Source organism: Electrona antarctica (genome assembly GCF_951216825.1).
Source record: "Electrona antarctica genome assembly, chromosome: 23".
Taxonomy (NCBI): Eukaryota; Metazoa; Chordata; class Actinopteri; order Myctophiformes; family Myctophidae; genus Electrona; species Electrona antarctica.
In genome coordinates this window covers 38,132,897-38,151,433 of record NC_136804.1, presented here as the reverse complement: position 1 = coordinate 38,151,433, position 18,537 = coordinate 38,132,897, and the positions used below count along the sequence as shown (strand labels likewise).

The 18,537-nt window shown below is 46.9% G+C and overlaps 1 protein-coding gene across 1 annotated transcript in view; it reads left to right on the top strand.

The window, feature by feature from the left end:
• syn3 (synapsin III) overlaps positions 1-18,537 on the top strand; it is a gene marked incomplete at its 3' end in the record, with an annotated part of 145,805 nt that overhangs the window by 18,612 nt on the left and 108,656 nt on the right. The window contains exons 4-5 of the mRNA XM_079494616.1: positions 5,980-6,037; positions 13,984-14,075. Coding sequence (XP_079350742.1) covers positions 5,980-6,037; positions 13,984-14,075 — 150 coding nt within the window. The remainder of the gene's footprint in view (positions 1-5,979; positions 6,038-13,983; positions 14,076-18,537) is intronic.

Genomic DNA, 18,537 nt, shown 5'->3' with positions numbered 1-18,537 from the left:
TGCACCATCTATGTATGTAATGGTGCTATATATAAATGCACCATTTACCATTCATGTATGTCTACTGGGTTGGGCCTGCTGGATGCATTATGGGCCGACCCCAACTATGTCTGTCAGAAGCAGCCGAGGGTAACCCGCGTGCACCAGCCAACGCCCGTTTTGCTACAATCGACCGTGTTTGTTCCACCGCAACATTCATTTGCAGCGGCACCGGTGCTCCCAGTTCTATTTTTAGGTCGCAAACTCGCAAAGATAACAAATTCAGGTGCATTTGCGACCAAAACGGTCCCAATCCCGAGCCCTGGGTCGTCCCATTCACGAGCATGACGGGTTCACCCCGTGATTCAACCCCCACTCAGCAAACTGTTTCACGTCTCAACAAATCCCCACGAGAACAAGATGAACTTGTAGCCATAATAAAGCAAAACGTTCCGTCTGGATCTATGACTTAATCATCATAATAAAGCAAAACGTTCCGTCTGGATCTATGACTTAATCATCATAATAAAGCAAAACGTTCCGTCTGGATCTATGACTTAATCATCATAATAAAGCAAAACGTTCCGTCTGGATCTATGACTTAATCATCATAATAAAGCAAAACGTTCCGTCTGGACCTATGACTTAATCATCATAATAAAGCAAAACGTTCCGTCTGGATCTATGACTTAATCATCATTATAAAGCAAAACGTTCCGTCTGGATCTATGACTCAATCATCATAATAAAGCAAAACGTTCCGTCTGGACCTATGACTTAATCATCATAATAAAGCAAAACGTTCCGTCTGGACCTATGACTTAATCATCATAATAAAGCAAAACGTTCCGTCTGGATCTATGACTTAATCATCATAATAAAGCAAAACGTTCCGTCTGGACCTATGACTTAATCATCATAATAAAGCAAAACGTTCCGTCTGGACCTATGACTTAATCATCATAATAAAGCAAAACGTTCCGTCTGGATCTATGACTCGTATGCTTCCTATTAGTGGCACATCATGGAAGGAAGGAACATGTTCTCATGACAAAAACAACCCTCTGGATTCCACTCCATGCTGTTTATAGTGCGTGTGTGTGTGTGCGCGTGTGTGTGGGGGGCGCGCCGCACGCGCGCGCGTGCTGTGAGTCTAGTGTTGTACTTTTGGACACATGTTATCAGGGCTCGCCCCAGACAGCCGGGCAGCGTGAATTTATTAATTGATCGTTCATTCAGAGAGTGACAATATGTTTTTTGTAACATCCTAAAACGCATACTGGTCTTTTTTCTTTTTTTTCACCCGGTTGCGTGCTGCTTTGGTTTGGTCATCCTGGACATTCACAGCCTCTGAAATGACAGCCCGTTGAGGCCACCACGTTTCTCTTGTGGGTTTCAAGCTGAAAAAAGTAGGCGTGCACTATTATGGGCCCTGGAACAACATCTTTTCAGATGGGGGTGGGCGGACAAATACAGATAATTTTTGGGGTCCTTGACATGAAATATTGAGAACCACTGATATAGAAACGTGAGCTTTTCAGAAAACTGACAGGATTTTAGAAGACATTTTGTAGAATCGGTCTCGGTCGAAATGGGTTAAGGCGTTTTGATTGTGTGTGTTCTGTTGTGGTCGGTGGCTTGACCTAGTGGTGCTCCCTCTGTCCTTGACCTAGTGGTCCTCCCTCTGACCTAGTGGTCCTCCCTCTGTCCTTGACCTAGTGGTCCTCCCTCTGTCCTTGACCTAGTGGTCCTCCCTCTGTCCTTGACCTAGTGGTCCTCCCTCTGTCCTCTGACCTAGTGGTCCTCCCTCTGACCTAGTGGTCCTCCCTCTGTCCTTGACCTAGTGGTCCTCCCTCTGTCCTTGACCTAGTGGTCCTCCCTCTGTCCTTGACCTAGTGGTCCTCCCTCTGTCCTTGACCTAGTGGTCCTCCCTCTGTCCTTGACCTAGTGGTCCTCCCTCTGTCCTCTGACCTAGTGGTCCTCCCTCTGTCCTTGACCTAGTGGTCCTCCCTCTGTCCTTGACCTAGTGGTCCTCCCTCTGTCCTTGACCTAGTGGTCCTCCCTCTGTCCTTGACCTAGTGGTCCTCCCTCTGTCCTTGACCTAGTGGTCCTCCCTCTGTCCTTGACCTAGTGGTCCTCCCTCTCTCCTTGACCTAGTGGTCCTCCCTCTGTCCTTGACCTAGTGGTCCTCCCTCTGTCCTTGACCTAGTGGTCCTCCCTCTGTCCTTGACCTAGTGGTCCTCCCTCTGTCTTTGACCTAGTGGTCCTCCCTCTGTCCTTGACCTAGTGGTCCTCCCTCTGACCTAGTGGTCCTCCCTCTGACCTAGTGGCCCTCCCTCTGACCTCTGACCTAGTGGTCCTCCCTCTGTCCTTGACCTAGTGGTCCTCCCTCTGACCTTGACCTAGTGGTCCTCCCTCTGTCCTTGACCTAGTGGTCCTCCCTCTGTCCTTGACCTAGTGGTCCTCCCTCTGTCCTCTGACCTAGTGGTGCTCCCTCTGTCCTTGACCTAGTGGTCCTCCCTCTGTCCTTGACCTAGTGGTCCTCCCTCTGTCCTCTGACCTAGTGGTCCTCCCTCTGTCCTTGACCTAGTGGTCCTCCCTCTGACCTCTGACCTCTGACCTAGTGGTCCTCCCTCTGTCCTTGACCTAGTGGTCCTCCCTCTGACCTTGACCTAGTGGTCCTCCCTCTGTCCTTGACCTAGTGGTCCTCCCTCTGTCCTTGACCTAGTGGTCCTCCCTCTGTCCTCTGACCTAGTGGTGCTCCCTCTGTCCTTGACCTAGTGGTCCTCCCTCTGTCCTTGACCTAGTGGTCCTCCCTCTGTCCTCTGACCTAGTGGTGCTCCCTCTGTCCTTGACCTAGTGGTCCTCCCTCTGTCCTTGACCTAGTGGTCCTCCCTCTGTCCTCTGACCTAGTGGTCCTCCCTCTGTCCTTGACCTAGTGGTCCTCCCTCTGTCCTTGACCTAGTGGTCCTCCCTCTGTCCTTGACCTAGTGGTCCTCCCTCTGTCCATGACCTAGTGGTCCTCCCTCTGACCTTGACCTAGTGGTCCTCCCTCTGTCCTTGACCTAGTGGTCCTCCCTCTGTCCTTGACCTAGTGGTCCTCCCTCTGTCCTTGACCTAGTGGTCCTCCCTCTGGCCTTGACCTAGTGGTCCTCCCTCTGTCCTTGACCTAGTGGTCCTCCCTCTGTCCTCTGACCTAGTGGTGCTCCCTCTGTCCTTGACCTAGTGGTCCTCCCTCTGTCCTTGACCTAGTGGTCCTCCCTCTGTCCTTGACCTAGTGGTCCTCCCTCTGTCCTCTGACCTAGTGGTGCTCCCTCTGTCCTTGACCTAGTGGTCCTCCCTCTGACCTAGTGGTCCTCCCTCTGTCCTTGACCTAGTGGTCCTCCCTCTGTCCTTGACCTAGTGGTCCTCCCTCTGTCCTCTGACCTAGTGGTCCTCCCTCTGTCCTTGACCTAGTGGGCCTCCCTCTGTCCTTGACCTAGTGGGCCTCCCTCTGTCCTTGACCTAGTGGGCCTCCCTCTGTCCTTGACCTAGTGGTCCTCCCTCTGTCCTTGACCTAGTGGTCCTCCCTCTGTCCTTGACCTAGTGGTCCTCCCTCTGTCCTTGACCTAGTGGTCCTCCCTCTGTCCTTGACCTAGTGGTCCTCCCTCTGTCCTTGACCTAGTGGTCCTCCCTCTGTCCTTGACCTAGTGGTCCTCCCTCTGTCCTCTGACCTAGTGGTCCTCCCTCTGTCCTTGACCTAGTGGTCCTCCCTCTGTCCTTGACCTAGTGGTCCTCCCTCTGTCCTTGACCTAGTGGTCCTCCCTCTGTCCTTGACCTAGTGGTCCTCCCTCTGACCTCTGACCTCTGACCTAGTGGTCCTCCCTCTGTCCTTGACCTAGTGGTCCTCCCTCTGACCTTGACCTAGTGGTCCTCCCTCTGTCCTTGACCTAGTGGTCCTCCCTCTGTCCTTGACCTAGTGGTCCTCCCTCTGTCCTTGACCTAGTGGTCCTCCCTCTGTCCTTGACCTAGTGGTCCTCCCTCTGTCCTTGACCTAGTGGTCCTCCCTCTGTCCTTGACCTAGTGGTCCTCCCTCTATCCTTGACCTAGTGGTCCTCCCTCTGTCCTTGACCTAGTGGTCCTCCCTCTGTCCTTGACCTAGTGGTCCTCCCTCTGTCCTTGACCTAGTGGTCCTCCCTCTGTCCTTGACCTAGTGGTCCTCCCTCTGTCCTCTGACCTAGTGGTGCTCCCTCTGTCCTTGACCTAGTGGTGCTCCCTCTGTCCTTGACCTAGTGGTCCTCCCTCTGTCCTCTGACCTAGTGGTGCTCCCTCTGTCCTTGACCTAGTGGTCCTCCCTCTGTCCTCTGACCTAGTGGTCCTCCCTCTGTCCTTGACCTAGTGGTCCTCCCTCTGTCCTTGACCTAGTGGTCCTCCCTCTGGCCTTGACCTAGTGGTCCTCCCTCTGTCCTTGACCTAGTGGTCCTCCCTCTGTCCTTGACCTAGTGGTCCTCCCTCTGTCCTTGACCTAGTGGTCCTCCCTCTGTCCTTGACCTAGTGGTCCTCCCTCTGTCCTTGACCTAGTGGTCCTCCCTCTGGCCTTGACCTAGTGGTCCTCCCTCTGTCCTTGACCTAGTGGTCCTCCCTCTGTCCTTGACCTAGTGGTCCTCCCTCTGTCCTTGACCTAGTGGTCCTCCCTCTGTCCTTGACCTAGTGGTCCTCCCTCTGTCCTTGACCTAGTGGTCCTCCCTCTGTCCTTTAGAACTCTATGGCCTTGACCTAGTGGTCCTCCCTCTGTCCTTGACCTAGTGGTCCTCCCTCTGTCCTTGACCTAGTGGTCCTCCCTCTGTCCTTGACCTAGTGGTCCTCCCTCTATCCTTGACCTAGTGGTCCTCCCTCTGTCCTTGACCTAGTGGTCCTCCCTCTGTCCTTGACCTAGTGGTCCTCCCTCTGTCCTTTAGAACTCTATGGCCTTGACGGATAAACGTGTTTTTGTGTTTTTATGTTGGCAATATTCAAAGGTATTTAGTTTGTGTCTGTATTGTATTGTTGCTCCCCTTCCCCTTTCCCCAAGAGGACCACAACGGTTCTGTCTGTATTGTATTGTTGCTCCCCTTCCCCTTCCCCCAAGAGGACCACAACGGAAACAAGCCTAACGGCTTTCTTGTGACTCTATCCTTTTGAAATGTATTTTCAATAATGTAATCAATCAATCAATCAATCAATCAATAAATCCAGTTTTTGCCTTCTGGCAGTCAGGTGGCTCGTAGCCGCCTTCGCTTCAGTCGCCTGACCGCAAACCTCCACACAAACATTGTAAAACGTTGGTCACTCTTTAGTGCTGACCACGACATATTTTTATTCCACATTTTCGCTTGAAATGTCACGTTGAAATGAAATGTTAAAGTCGTGAAACTCTGCCACAGTGGCATGTTTCTGTTGCAATATTGGTCATTTAATTGTTTCCTTCGAATAGCAGTGGCTTTTTTGCTCTTTCAGTTGTACTATTTAGTGATTTGTAAATTGTTAAAGACCTCTTTCCATGCCGACCACAAGTTTTCCAGAGTTGTTTTTTTTGTTTTAGTCGACGATTTTGATCACTTTTTGACCTCAAGACCCTCAAATGCATATCTTCTGGTTTTGGGAGGAAGTGCTTTGTGCCGTTTTACCTGTACGTCCTTGATTGTCTGTCTCCCGTTTCCCGCACAGGTCCAAGTACTTCCTTAAACCATTTTGGGCGGGAACCCCTTTTGGTGTTAGCATTATGTTATGCTTTAGCTGTTGAAAAATAGCAGATCTACAAGCTCGTAGCGCGCCACTCGAGCTTGTAGATCTGCTATTTTTGAAAAATCGAAGAACGACTGATATAGAAACATAGCTTTTTCAGAAAACTGTCAGGATGTAGAAGACATTTTTAGAATCTGATCTCAGGTCAAAATGGGTTAATTGATTGTCTGTCTCCCGTTTCCCTCGCAGGGCCAAGTACTTCCTTAATTGACTGTCTGTCTCCCGTTTCCCTCGCAGGGCCAAGTACTTCCGAGGGAAGAAGCTGGACGGGGAATATGAGATCCGTGTGGAGCAGGTATGATCTATACACTATGATCTATGATCTATACACCTGTCACACTATGATCTATGATCTATACACCTGTCACTATGATCTATGATCTATGATCTATACACCTGTCACTATGATCTATGATCTATACACCTGTCACTATGATCTATACACCTGTCACACTATGATCTATGATCTATACACCTGTCACTATGATCTATGATCTATGATCTATACACCTGTCACTATGATCTATACACCTGTCACACTATGATCTATGATCTATGATCTATACACCTGTCACTATGATCTATGATCTATACACCTGTCACTATGATCTATGATCTATACACCTGTCACTATGATCTATGATCTATACACCTGTCACTATGATCTATACACCTGTCACACTATGATCTATGATCTATACACCTGTCACACTATGATCTATGATCTATACACCTGTCACTCTATGATCTATGATCTATACACCTGTCACTATGATCTATACACCTGTCACTCTATGATCTATGATCTATGATCTATACACCTGTCACTATGATCTATACACCTGTCACACTATGATCTATGATCTATACACCTGTCACTCTATGATCTATGATCTATGATCTATGATCTATACCCCTGTCACTATGATCTATGATCTATACACCTGTCACTATGATCTATGATCTATACCCCTGTCACTATGATCTATGATCTATACACCTGTCACACTATGATCTATGATCTATACACCTGTCACTATGATCTATGATCTATACACCTGTCACACTATGATCTATGATCTATACACCTGTCACTATGATCTATGATCTATACACCTGTCACTATGATCTATACACCTGTCACACTATGATCTATGATCTATACACCTGTCACTATGATCTATGATCTATGATCTATACACCTGTCACTATGATCTATGATCTATACACCTGTCACTATGATCTATACACCTGTCACACTATGATCTATGATCTATGATCTATACACCTGTCACTATGATCTATGATCTATACACCTGTCACTATGATCTATGATCTATACACCTGTCACTATGATCTATGATCTATACACCTGTCACTATGATCTATACACCTGTCACACTATGATCTATGATCTATACACCTGTCACACTATGATCTATGATCTATACACCTGTCACTCTATGATCTATGATCTATACACCTGTCACTATGATCTATACACCTGTCACTCTATGATCTATGATCTATACACCTGTCACTATGATCTATACACCTGTCACTATGATCTATGATCTATACACCTGTCACACTATGATCTATGATCTATACACCTGTCACTATGATCTATACACCTGTCACTATGATCTATGATCTATGATCTATACACCTGTCACTATGATCTATGATCTATACACCTGTCACTATGATCTATACACCTGTCACTATGATCTATGATCTATACACCTGTCACACTATGATCTATGATCTATACACCTGTCACTATGATCTATGATCTATACACCTGTCACTATGATCTATGATCTATACACCTGTCACACTATGATCTATGATCTATACACCTGTCACTATGATCTATGATCTATGATCTATACACCTGTCACTATGATCTATGATCTATGATCTATACACCTGTCACTCTATGATCTATGATCTATGATCTATGATCTATGATCTATGATCTATACACCTGTCACACTATGATCTATGATCTATACACCTGTCACTCTATGATCTATGATCTATGATCTATACACCTGTCACACTATGATCTATGATCTATACACCTGTCACTCTATGATCTATGATCTATACACCTGTCACTATGATCTATGATCTATACACCTGTCACTATGATCTATGATCTATACACCTGTCACTCTATGATCTATGATCTATGATCTATGATCTATACACCTGTCACTCTATGATCTATGATCTATACACCTGATCTATGATCTATGATCTATGATCTATGATCTATACACCTGTCACTCTATGATCTATACACCTGTCACTATGATCTATGATCTATGATCTATACACCTGTCACTCTATGATCTATGATCTATACACCTGATCTATGATCTATGATCTATGATCTATGATCTATACACCTGTCACTCTATGATCTATACACCTGTCACTCTATGATCTATGATCTATACACCTGTCACTATGATCTATGATCTATGATCTATACACCTGTCACTCTATGATCTATGATCTATACACCTGTCACACTATGATCTATGATCTATACACCTGTCACACTATGATCTATGATCTATACACCTGATCTATGATCTATGATCTATACACCTGTCACACTATGATCTATGATCTATACACCTGTCACACTATGATCTATGATCTATACACCTGTCACACTATGATCTATGATCTATGATCTATACACCTGATCTATGATCTATGATCTATACACCTGTCACACTATGATCTATGATCTATACACCTGTCACACTATGATCTATGATCTATGATCTATGATCTATGATCTATACACCTGATCTATGATCTATGATCTATACACCTGATCTATGATCTATGATCTATGATCTATGATCTATACACCTGATCTATGATCTATGATCTATACACCTGATCTATGATCTATGATCTATACACCTGTCACACAATGTCACTGTGGATGAAACATGTGCTTTAAATGTGTTTCAGTGATGTTTTGGTGTTGTTCACAGGAGCCTCTGCTTGCTCCATCACTACTGTATGACATCACTAATGTATGACATCAGTACAGTATGACATCAGTACAGTATGACATCAGTACATTATGACATCACTACTGTATGACATCACTACTGCATGACATCACTACAGTATGACATCACTACTGTATGACATCAGTACAGTATGACATCACTACTGTATGACATCACTACTGTATGACATCACTACTGTATGACATCAGTACTGTATGACATCACTACTGTATGACATCACTACTGTATGACATCAGTACTGTATGACATCAGTACAGTATGACATCACTACTGTATGACATTTCAAACTACAGCAGTGGTTCAGCGGTAGAGTTGCTGGTTGGGAACCGGAAGGTTCCCGGTTCGATCCCTGTGAGCTCCCCCAGAGTTAGTGTCGAAGTGTCCTTGAGCAAGACTCTGAACCCACTAATTGCTCCTGATGTGCTGGTTGGTGCCTTGCATGGTTTCTGTGTGTGTGTGTGTGTGTGTGTGTGTGTGTGTGTGTGTGTGTGTGTGTGTGTGTGTGTGTGTGTGTGTGTGTGTGTGTGTGTGTGTGTGTGTGTGTGTGTGTGTGTGTGTGTGTGTGTGTGTTGCTGAACTACTCTGTGTGTGTGTGCGCGCGCATGTAATGCACAATCTAATGCCAATGTATAAGCAACTAGATAAAGTGCCCCACAGGTCTCCACCAGGGCAGGTTGTGACCTCCTGGTGGCGCTATAATAGGCCAATGTGAAAAGGGTGCCATTTCTTCTTACGCCTTGGATGGCAATCGGTTGATTTGAGGCATTTTGTTCCAAAAATGTGTTTTGCAAAAATCCACCTGTTGGTGGCGCTATAACACGCATATGTGAAACATATGTGAAAAGGATGGGATATATTCCTCAGCCTAGTAGGAGTCTGAAAGATTTCATGTAAATTGCACGTTGCGTTCACTTTGAAAGCCAATGTTTGGTGGAGTCAACTAAACATACTCTCTCCCCATGCCTTCGGCCTGGTGGAGACAACACGTTTGGTAAAGTCTAGACGTACAGTAAGTACGGTATCAACAGCGGGTAGACAGCATTACATCACTGTTTGGCTACACATCTACATTACATCACTGTTTGGCTACACATCTACATTACATCACTGTTTGGCTACACATCTGCAAGCCATCGTCGAGAGACTGGAGTAGTCTTTGAAATGAAGTGGTGGGTTTTATGGCAGAAGGAAGAAAAAAAGATGGACCGAAAACGGTGGGACCAGCGCTTTTATAGGCTGTTTGCTGTGCTCTGTACTGTCTGGTGTGGTCCAGTGAAACCCATCCTGTTAGCTGTGCTCTGTACTGTCTGGTGTGGTCCAGTGAAATCCCAGTGAGTCAGGAGCATGGTAATACAGGGGAGCTGGTGTTAGAATCAGGATTTTCCTGAAAACGGTGCTCGTTCTCTAATAACGTGCTCTGATTTCTTTTCACAGAGTCTTTTTCACCTGTCAGGTGAAAAGAAACGGCTTGGACTCCTCATGCATTGAAGGAAGCATGGGGTCAGTTCGGGGCTCTCCCCAGATTGGCAGAGGGAGAGTAGTATATAGCGCCCAGGATTACAGCTTATAGGCAAATGGCTCCGGGTGAAAAAAATGGGTTACAAATAAATCGTGGGATAATGATAATAATAATATAAAAGCAATATGTTCTATAATTTATTCTACAATCTATTGCATTTAGAAGCCATGCATATTCTTTTACAGGGAAGTCGCGAATACAAGCGGCCAAAATGAGTTTTCTTCGACGGGTGGAGATATAGGGTGAGAAGTTCAGTCACACGAGAGAGACTCAGAGTAGAGTCGCTGCTCCTTCGCCTGGAAAGGAGCCAGCTGAGGTGGTTCGGGCATCTGGTTAGGATGCCTCTCGGGCGTCTCCCTAGGGAGGTCCTCGAGGCATCTGGTTAGGATGCCTCTCGGGCATCTCCCTAGGGAGGTCCTCGATGCACGTCCCACTGGGAGAAGACCCCGGGGCATCTGGTTAGGATGCCTCTCGGGCGTCTCCCTAGGGAGGTCCTTGATGCACGTCCCACTGGAACGTCTCGGGATCCCCCCAGGAGGAAGTCACTAATGTTGCTCTGGAGAGGGAAGTTTGGGAGCTCTCTGGTGGAGCTGTTGTCCACGTGACCCGACTACGGATAAGCGGTTGAAGATGGATGTATGGATGAAGTCGCTGCTACTGTGAAATGAATACCTACCTGTGAGGCAACAGGCGGCTTCAATCCTTGGAGAATAAGAACGTTAGCATTATTCATAAACCCTTCTGTATGCAAACAATTATACGGCATGTCTTTTATGAGCTTTAAGTTATGCGAACAATTTCTGTGAACACAGATGTCATTTCCCGTTCTGGGTGTGAGCCTCCGATGGGAAATGTTTGCTGTAATTCTTAAGGATTTGTTACACGGGACCTCACAAAAATATTTTGAAAATACCAGATCTACAAGCTCACAAGTGAGCTTGTAGATCTGCTATTTTCAGAATAAACGTCATGGATGGGACTGTGATGGAAATGGAATTGTTGGACACACACACACACACACACACACACACACACACACACACACACACACACACACACACACACACAGTGTCTGTTCCCAGAATACCAAGCCCTCCTTCCAGATAGAGCGTCTCTGAGAGTTAGATTAAGTCATTACGCTGGCAGGCCGTGGCCTCGTCACAAGACCTGTCTGTCTGTCTGTCTGTCTGTCTGTCTGTCTGTCTGTCTGTCTGTCTGTCTGTCTGTCTGACACACTGTCTGTCTGACACACTGTCTGTCTGTCTGACACCCTGTCTGTCTGTCTGACACACTGTCTGTCTGACACACTGTCTGTCTGTCTGACACCCTGTCTGTCTGTCTGACACACTGTCTGTCTGTCTGACACACTGTCTGCCTGCCTGCCTGTCTGTCTGGAAAGCAACTGACCAGCTGGGATAACTTGATTTGCTACCCTCTCTCTCTCTCTCTCTCTCTCTCTCTCTCTCTTTCTCTCTCTATCTCTGTCTCTCTCTCTCTCTCTCTCTCTCTCTCTCTCTCTCTCTCTCTCTCTCTCTCTCTCTCTCTCTCTCTCTCTCTCTCTCTCTCTGTCTCTGTCTCTCTCTCTCTCTCTCTCTCTCTCTCTCTCTCTCTCTCTCTCTTTCTCTCTCTATCTCTGTCTCTCTCTCTCTCTCTCTCTCTCTCTCTCTCTCTCTGTCTCTGTCTCTCTCTCTCTCTCTCTCTCTCTCTCTCTCTCTCTCTCTCTCTCTCTCTCTCTCTCTCTCGGTCTGTCTCTCTCACACCAACACACACTCCTACCTCTGTTTCTGTTGCTCTATGTCATTCTCTCTCTATCCCTCTGGCTCTCTCTCTCTCTCTCTGTGTGTGTGTGTGTGTGTGTGTGTGTGTGTTTGTTTCAATCTTTATGATTATGGCGTACAGCTCATGAAAATCAAAAAAATCCTATCTCAATGAATTAGAATATTTTACACACGACAACTTTTGAAAAAATCATTTCATCAATGGGGCGTGGCATGGAGGTGATCAGCCTGTGGGGGCACTGTTGAGGTGTTATGAAAGCCCAGGTTTGCTTTGATAACAGCCGCAAATTAATTTGTATTGTTCAGTCTCATGTCTCACACCTTCCTCTTGACAATACAACCTAGATTCTCTGTGGGGTCAGGCCAGTTGACTGGTCAGTTAAGCACAGTAATACCATGGTCAGTACACCAGTTACTAGTAGTTTTAACACAGTAATACCATGGTCAGTACACCAGTTACTAGTAGTTTTAACACAGTAATACCATGGTCAGTAGACCAGTTATTTTTGCTAAACATTTTTTTTGCTATACATTTTTGCTAAACATTTTTTTTTGCTATACATTTTTTTTGCTATACATTTTTGCTATACATTTTTGCTATACATTTTTTTTGCTATACATTTTTTCTATACATTTTTTTTGCTATACATTTTTGCTTTTGCTATACATTTGTTTTTGCTATACATTTTTGCTATACATTTTAGCTATACATTTTTGCTATACATTTTTTTTGCTATACATTTTTGCTATACATTTTTTTTGCTATACATTTTTTTGCTATACATTTTTACTAAACATTTTTTTTGCTATACAAAACTGCTGTGGGCAGTTCAGAAACCAGTCTGTGTCTCATAGGAGGGCTGTGGTCTGTTCAGAAACCAGTCTGTGTCTCATAGGAGGGCTTTGGTCGGTTCAGAAACCAGTCTGTGTCTCATAGGAGGGCTGTGGGCGGTTCAGAAACCAGTCTGTGTCTCATAGGAGGGCTGTGGGCGGTTCAGAAACTAGTCTGTGTCTCATAGGAGGGCTGTGGGCGGTTCAGAAACCAGTCTGTGTCTCATAGGAGGGCTGTGGGCAGTTCAGAAACCAGTCTGTGTCTCATAGGAGGGCTGTGGGCAGTTCAGAAACTAGTCTGTCTCATAGGAGGGCTGTGGGCAGTTCAGAAACCAGTCTGTGTCTCATAGGAGGGCTGTGGGCAGTTCAGAAACTAGTCTGTCTCATAAAAGGGCTGTGGGCAGTTCAGAAACCAGTCTGTGTCTCATAGGAGGGCTGTGGGCGGTTCAGAAACCAGTCTGTGTCTCATAGGAGGGCTGTGGGCAGTTCAGAAACCAGTCTGTGTCTCATAGGAGGGCTGTGGGCAGTTCAGAAACCAGTCTGTCTCATAGGAGGGCTGTGGGCCGTTCAGAAACCAGTCTGTGTCTCATAGGAGGGCTGTGGGCCGTTCAGAAACCAGTCTGTGTCTCATAGGAGGGCTGTGGGCCGTTCAGAAACCAGTCTGTGTCTCATAGGAGGGCTGTGGGCAGTTCAGAAACCCGTCCACCAGTGACATCATCGTTCGCAGAGGTTTTCAGTGCATTAACTCTTTGTGTCTCCATCCACACAGAGTGCATTAACTCTTTGTGTCTCCATCCACACAGAGTGCATTAACTCTTTGTGTCTCCATCCACACAGAGTGCATTAACTCTTTGTGTCTCCATCCACACAGAGTGCATTAACTCTTTGTGTCTCCATCCACACAGAGTGCATTAACTCTTTGTGTCTCCATCCACACAGAGTGCATTAACTCTTTGTGTCTCCATCCACACAGAGTGCATTAACTCTTTGTGTCTCCATCCACACAGAGTGCATTAACTCTTTCCTCCCTGTGTCTCTGTGTCTGCAGGCAGAGTTCTCAGAGATCAACCTGGCGTCCCACGTGACCTCAGGCTGCGTAGTGGACACGGTGACCACCAGGGGGGGCAGCAAGGTGGTGAGGTGAGGAGACACACACACACACGCCCCCAGACAAAGGTTTTGATGAACGTTTGCCTGTTATCTCTCCTAATGGTACCAACATCAATACAGCATGGAATTGGAATATTAGGAACAAATTCAAACTAACCAGCTGCTCGACAGAGATATAAACATGTGAGGATGATCTAAAGGTGCTCGGACAGATCAAACGAGAAAAGAAACGATCCGGGCGGATCGAGGTTAACGATTCTACAAAAATGGCTTCTAATCTCATGTTTCTATATCAGTGGTTCTCAAACTATATCATGTCAAGGACCCCAATATGATATGTAATTGGCCGCCGACCCCCCATCTGAAAGATGTTGTTCCAGGGACCCCCCAGAAGCAAATATTTGAGTTAAAACGTTCGCTCTATAAGAATATAGATCAAAAGATTTGCGCCACATTTTCACGATTTAAAAAAAATAGCAGACCTACAGGCTCGTAGCGCGGCACTCGGTGCCACGCTATGATCTTGTAGATCTGCTATTTTTCAATAGCTAAAGCATAACATAATGCTTTAAAACACCAAAAGGGGTTCCCGCCCCAAAATGGGTTAAAAACGTTCTCTCTATAAGAATATAGATCAAAAGATTTGCGCCACATTTTTACGATTTTTCAAAAATAGCAGACCTACCAGCACCGAGTGCCCCGCTATGAGCTTGTAGATCTGCTATTTTTCAATAGCTAAAAGTACAACATAATGCTTTAAAAGACCAAAAGGGGTTCCCGCCCAGAATGGGTTAAAACGAGGAGGATAGCCTTTATTAAATTAAAAAGGCAACTATCTGCCAACATGTTTGGACCTGAACGGTCTTCATCAGGGCAAGCAGTGGCGTGCACAGATAGACACTAGGGGGTGCTAGAGCCCTTTTGGCAATGTGCCCTCTTTTTTTTTGGACCATACCATGGTGACATTGATTCATTCTTGATAAAAAAGCTTCTAATATATTATTTAGGCCCCAAAATCTATAAATCTCACACTATTAAGGCAACCAGCCGGTTCCACGCGCTGCACAAGGTGCCCTTTTTTCACTTGAGCACCTGCCCCTCTAAATGTCTGTGCACGCCACTGAGGGCAAGCACTGCGCAAAAAGCATGGAATACGGATGTGTATATTACAGGAAACTCCCGTTAAACTTTCCAACAAACTCCGGTAAACTCCCGAATTGTACCATCACACCTGTATATTACTGTATATTACTGTATATGCTGCTAAACATGAGGTTTACGGGCAAAATACAGTGCCCATAATTGCCCGTCTTTTCACGCAGTGAAGAATGAAGCACGCCACCAAACACACTCATCATATGGCAGCAAGAAAAAACACAGATTTGCAAATGAGATAATTGCCAAGTGTCAAAGGAGGCACGTGAGAACCAATCAGTTTAATTACCTCAGTGATTACATAAACATGCATCCAATCAGCTGCTGACATCACACACACACGTGTGTGTATTATGACATCACACATGTGTGTATTATGACATCACACATGTGTGTATTATGACATCACACGTGTGTGTATATGACATCACACGTGTGTGTATATGACATCACACATGTGTATTATGACACCCAGAGGACTAAAATAGCAAAAGCTGAGCATCGAGTATATACCAGGGGTTCTCAACCCGTGGGTCGCGACCTCTCGGGGGGAGTTTTACATAGTACGTGGTACATGCATAGACTTTCCCTAACCCTAATTAACAGTGGATTGTGCCTTTATACCAGCTCACTCGCTCTCCTGCATGCACGCAGGGCTTCCTGTGACATCACAGTCCCATCCCACTCGCTCTCCTACATGCACGCAGGGCTTCCTGTGACATCACAGTCCCATCCCACTCACTCCCCTATACGTGCACGCAGGGCTTCCTGTGACATCACAGTCCCATCCCACTCGCTCTCCTACATGCACGCAGGGCTTCCTGTGACATCACAGTCCCATCCCACTCGCTCCCCTATACATGCACACAGGGCTTCCTGTGACATCACAGTCCCATCCCACTCGCTCCCCTATACATGCACACAGGGCTTCCTGTGACATCACAGTCCCATCCCACTCGCTCTCCTACATGCACGCAGGGCTTCCTGTGACATCACAGTCCCATCCCACTCGCTCCCCTATACATGCACACAGGGCTTCCTGTGACATCACAGTCCCATCCCACTCGCTCCCCTATACGTGCACGCAGGGCTTCCTGTGATGTCACAGTCCCATCCCACTCGCTCCCCTGCATGCACACAGGGCTTCCTGTGACATCACAGTCCCATCCCACTCGCTCCCCTATACATGCACACAGGGCTTCCTGTGACATCACAGTCCCATCCCACTCGCTCCCCTATACGTGCAACGCAGGGCTTCCTGTGATGTCACAGTCCCATCCCACTCGTTCCCCGATACGTGCACGCAGGGCTTCCTGTGATGTCACAGTCCCATCCCACTCGCTCCCCTATACGTGCACGCAGGGCTTCCTGTGATGTCACAGTCCCATCCCACTCGCTCCCCTATACGTGCACGCAGGGCTTCCTGTGATGTCACAGTCCCATCCCACTCGCTCCCCTATACGTGCACACAGGGCTTCCTGTGACATCACAGTCCCATCCCACTCGCTCCCCTGCATGCACGCAGGGCTTCCTGTGACATCACAGTTCCATCCCACTCGCTCCCCTATACATGCAACGCAGGGCTTCCTGTGATGTCACAGTCCCATCCCACTCACTCCCCTATACGTGCACACAGGGCTTCCTGTGATGTCACAGTCCCATCTCACTCGCTCCCCTATACCAAGGGGGCAGGCAGACTTTCCAACGTTGAAGCTCTGGGTCCTAGTGGTAGAAGGAGGGACTACAGGCGGACCCGTGGATTCATGACCGGGAAACCCCGTGCAGCTGGGCTTTAACGTTGAGCGCTCAGTTGCCCTACGTCACTCAGGACCTCAAAGTTGAGGTCCTGGGAGGGACTTCCGGCAGTCTTCCGGGTGCTTCAAAACGCCACTGAGCAACTTCCACTGACATGAATAGCTGGGGGGGCGGAGCTTCGCGCCAGTTCAGTCTCTATTATATATATACTCTATGCCCTATACGTGCAACGCAGGGCTTCCTGTGATGTCACAGTCCCATCCCACTCGCTCCCCTATACGTGCACACAGGGCTTCCTGTGACATCACAGTCCCATCTCACTCGCTCCCCTATACGTGCAACGCAGGGCTTCCTGTGATGTCACAGTCCCATCCCACTCGCTCCCCTATACGTGCACGCAGGGCTTCCTGTGATGTCACAGTCCCATCCCACTCGCTCCCCTATACGTGCACGCAGGGCTTCCTGTGATGTCACAGTCCCATCCCACTCGCTCCCCTATACGTGCAACGCAGGGCTTCCTGTGATGTCACAGTCCCATCCCACTCGCTCCCCTATACGTGCAACGCAGGGCTTCCTGTGATGTCACAGTCCCATCCCCCTAGCTCCCCTATACATGCACACAGGGCTTCCTGTGACATCACAGTCCCATCCCACTCGCTCCCCTATACGTGCACGCAGGGTTTTCCTCCCCGGTGATTGGTTGATTAGATCAGCTGTGATTGGACGCACACTGTCCGTCCGATATGTCACACTGTCATTTTCCCTTTTTTCTTTTTTAAATAGCAGACCTACAAGCTCGTAGCGCTGCACTCGGTGCCGCGCTACGAGCTTGTAGATCTGCTATTTTTTCAACAGCTTAAAGTATAACATAATGCTTTAAAACACCAAAAGGGGTTCCCGGTCCAGAAAGGTAATTTCATAAAACAACTTTCTTATCAGTGTTGGAAACATTTCTTTCTTTCTTTCCTTCTTCCTTTCTTTCTAGGAAATAGCCGGCCCGTGGTGCATTAATGAAATGGAGCGAGGATAATGACAGAGGAGTGCAGGGTAGTTAGAGGTCTAAATCTGTGTCACCTCCTCGTAGCTTCTAACCACTTTAACCATTATTTTAACCTATTCTGGACTGAGGTCGATTTAAAAAAAAAGGCTTCTAAATCCTAAAATTTTTCTGAAAAACCCATGTTTCTATGTCAGTGGTCCTCATGCTTTTTCATGTCAAGGACCCCCAGAATTATCTCTATTGGGCCACGGACCCCCATCTCAAAATATGTAGTTCCAGGCACCCCCCCAGAAGCCAATATTTTAGTTAAAAATGTTCGTTTTGAAATATATATTCAAAGATTTGCGCCACATTTTCACGACTTTTCAAAAATAGCAGACCTACAAGCTCGTAGCGCGGCACTCGGTGGCGCGCTACGAGCTTGTAGATCTGCTATTTTTCAATAGCTAAAGTAGAACAGAATGCTTGAAACACCAAGAGGGGTTCCCGCCCAAAATGGGTTAAACTCCATGCTCTGTTGAAAAACAGCAGATCTACAAGCAGCTCGTAGCGCGGCACCGAGTGGGTCTGCGGCCAAACGCA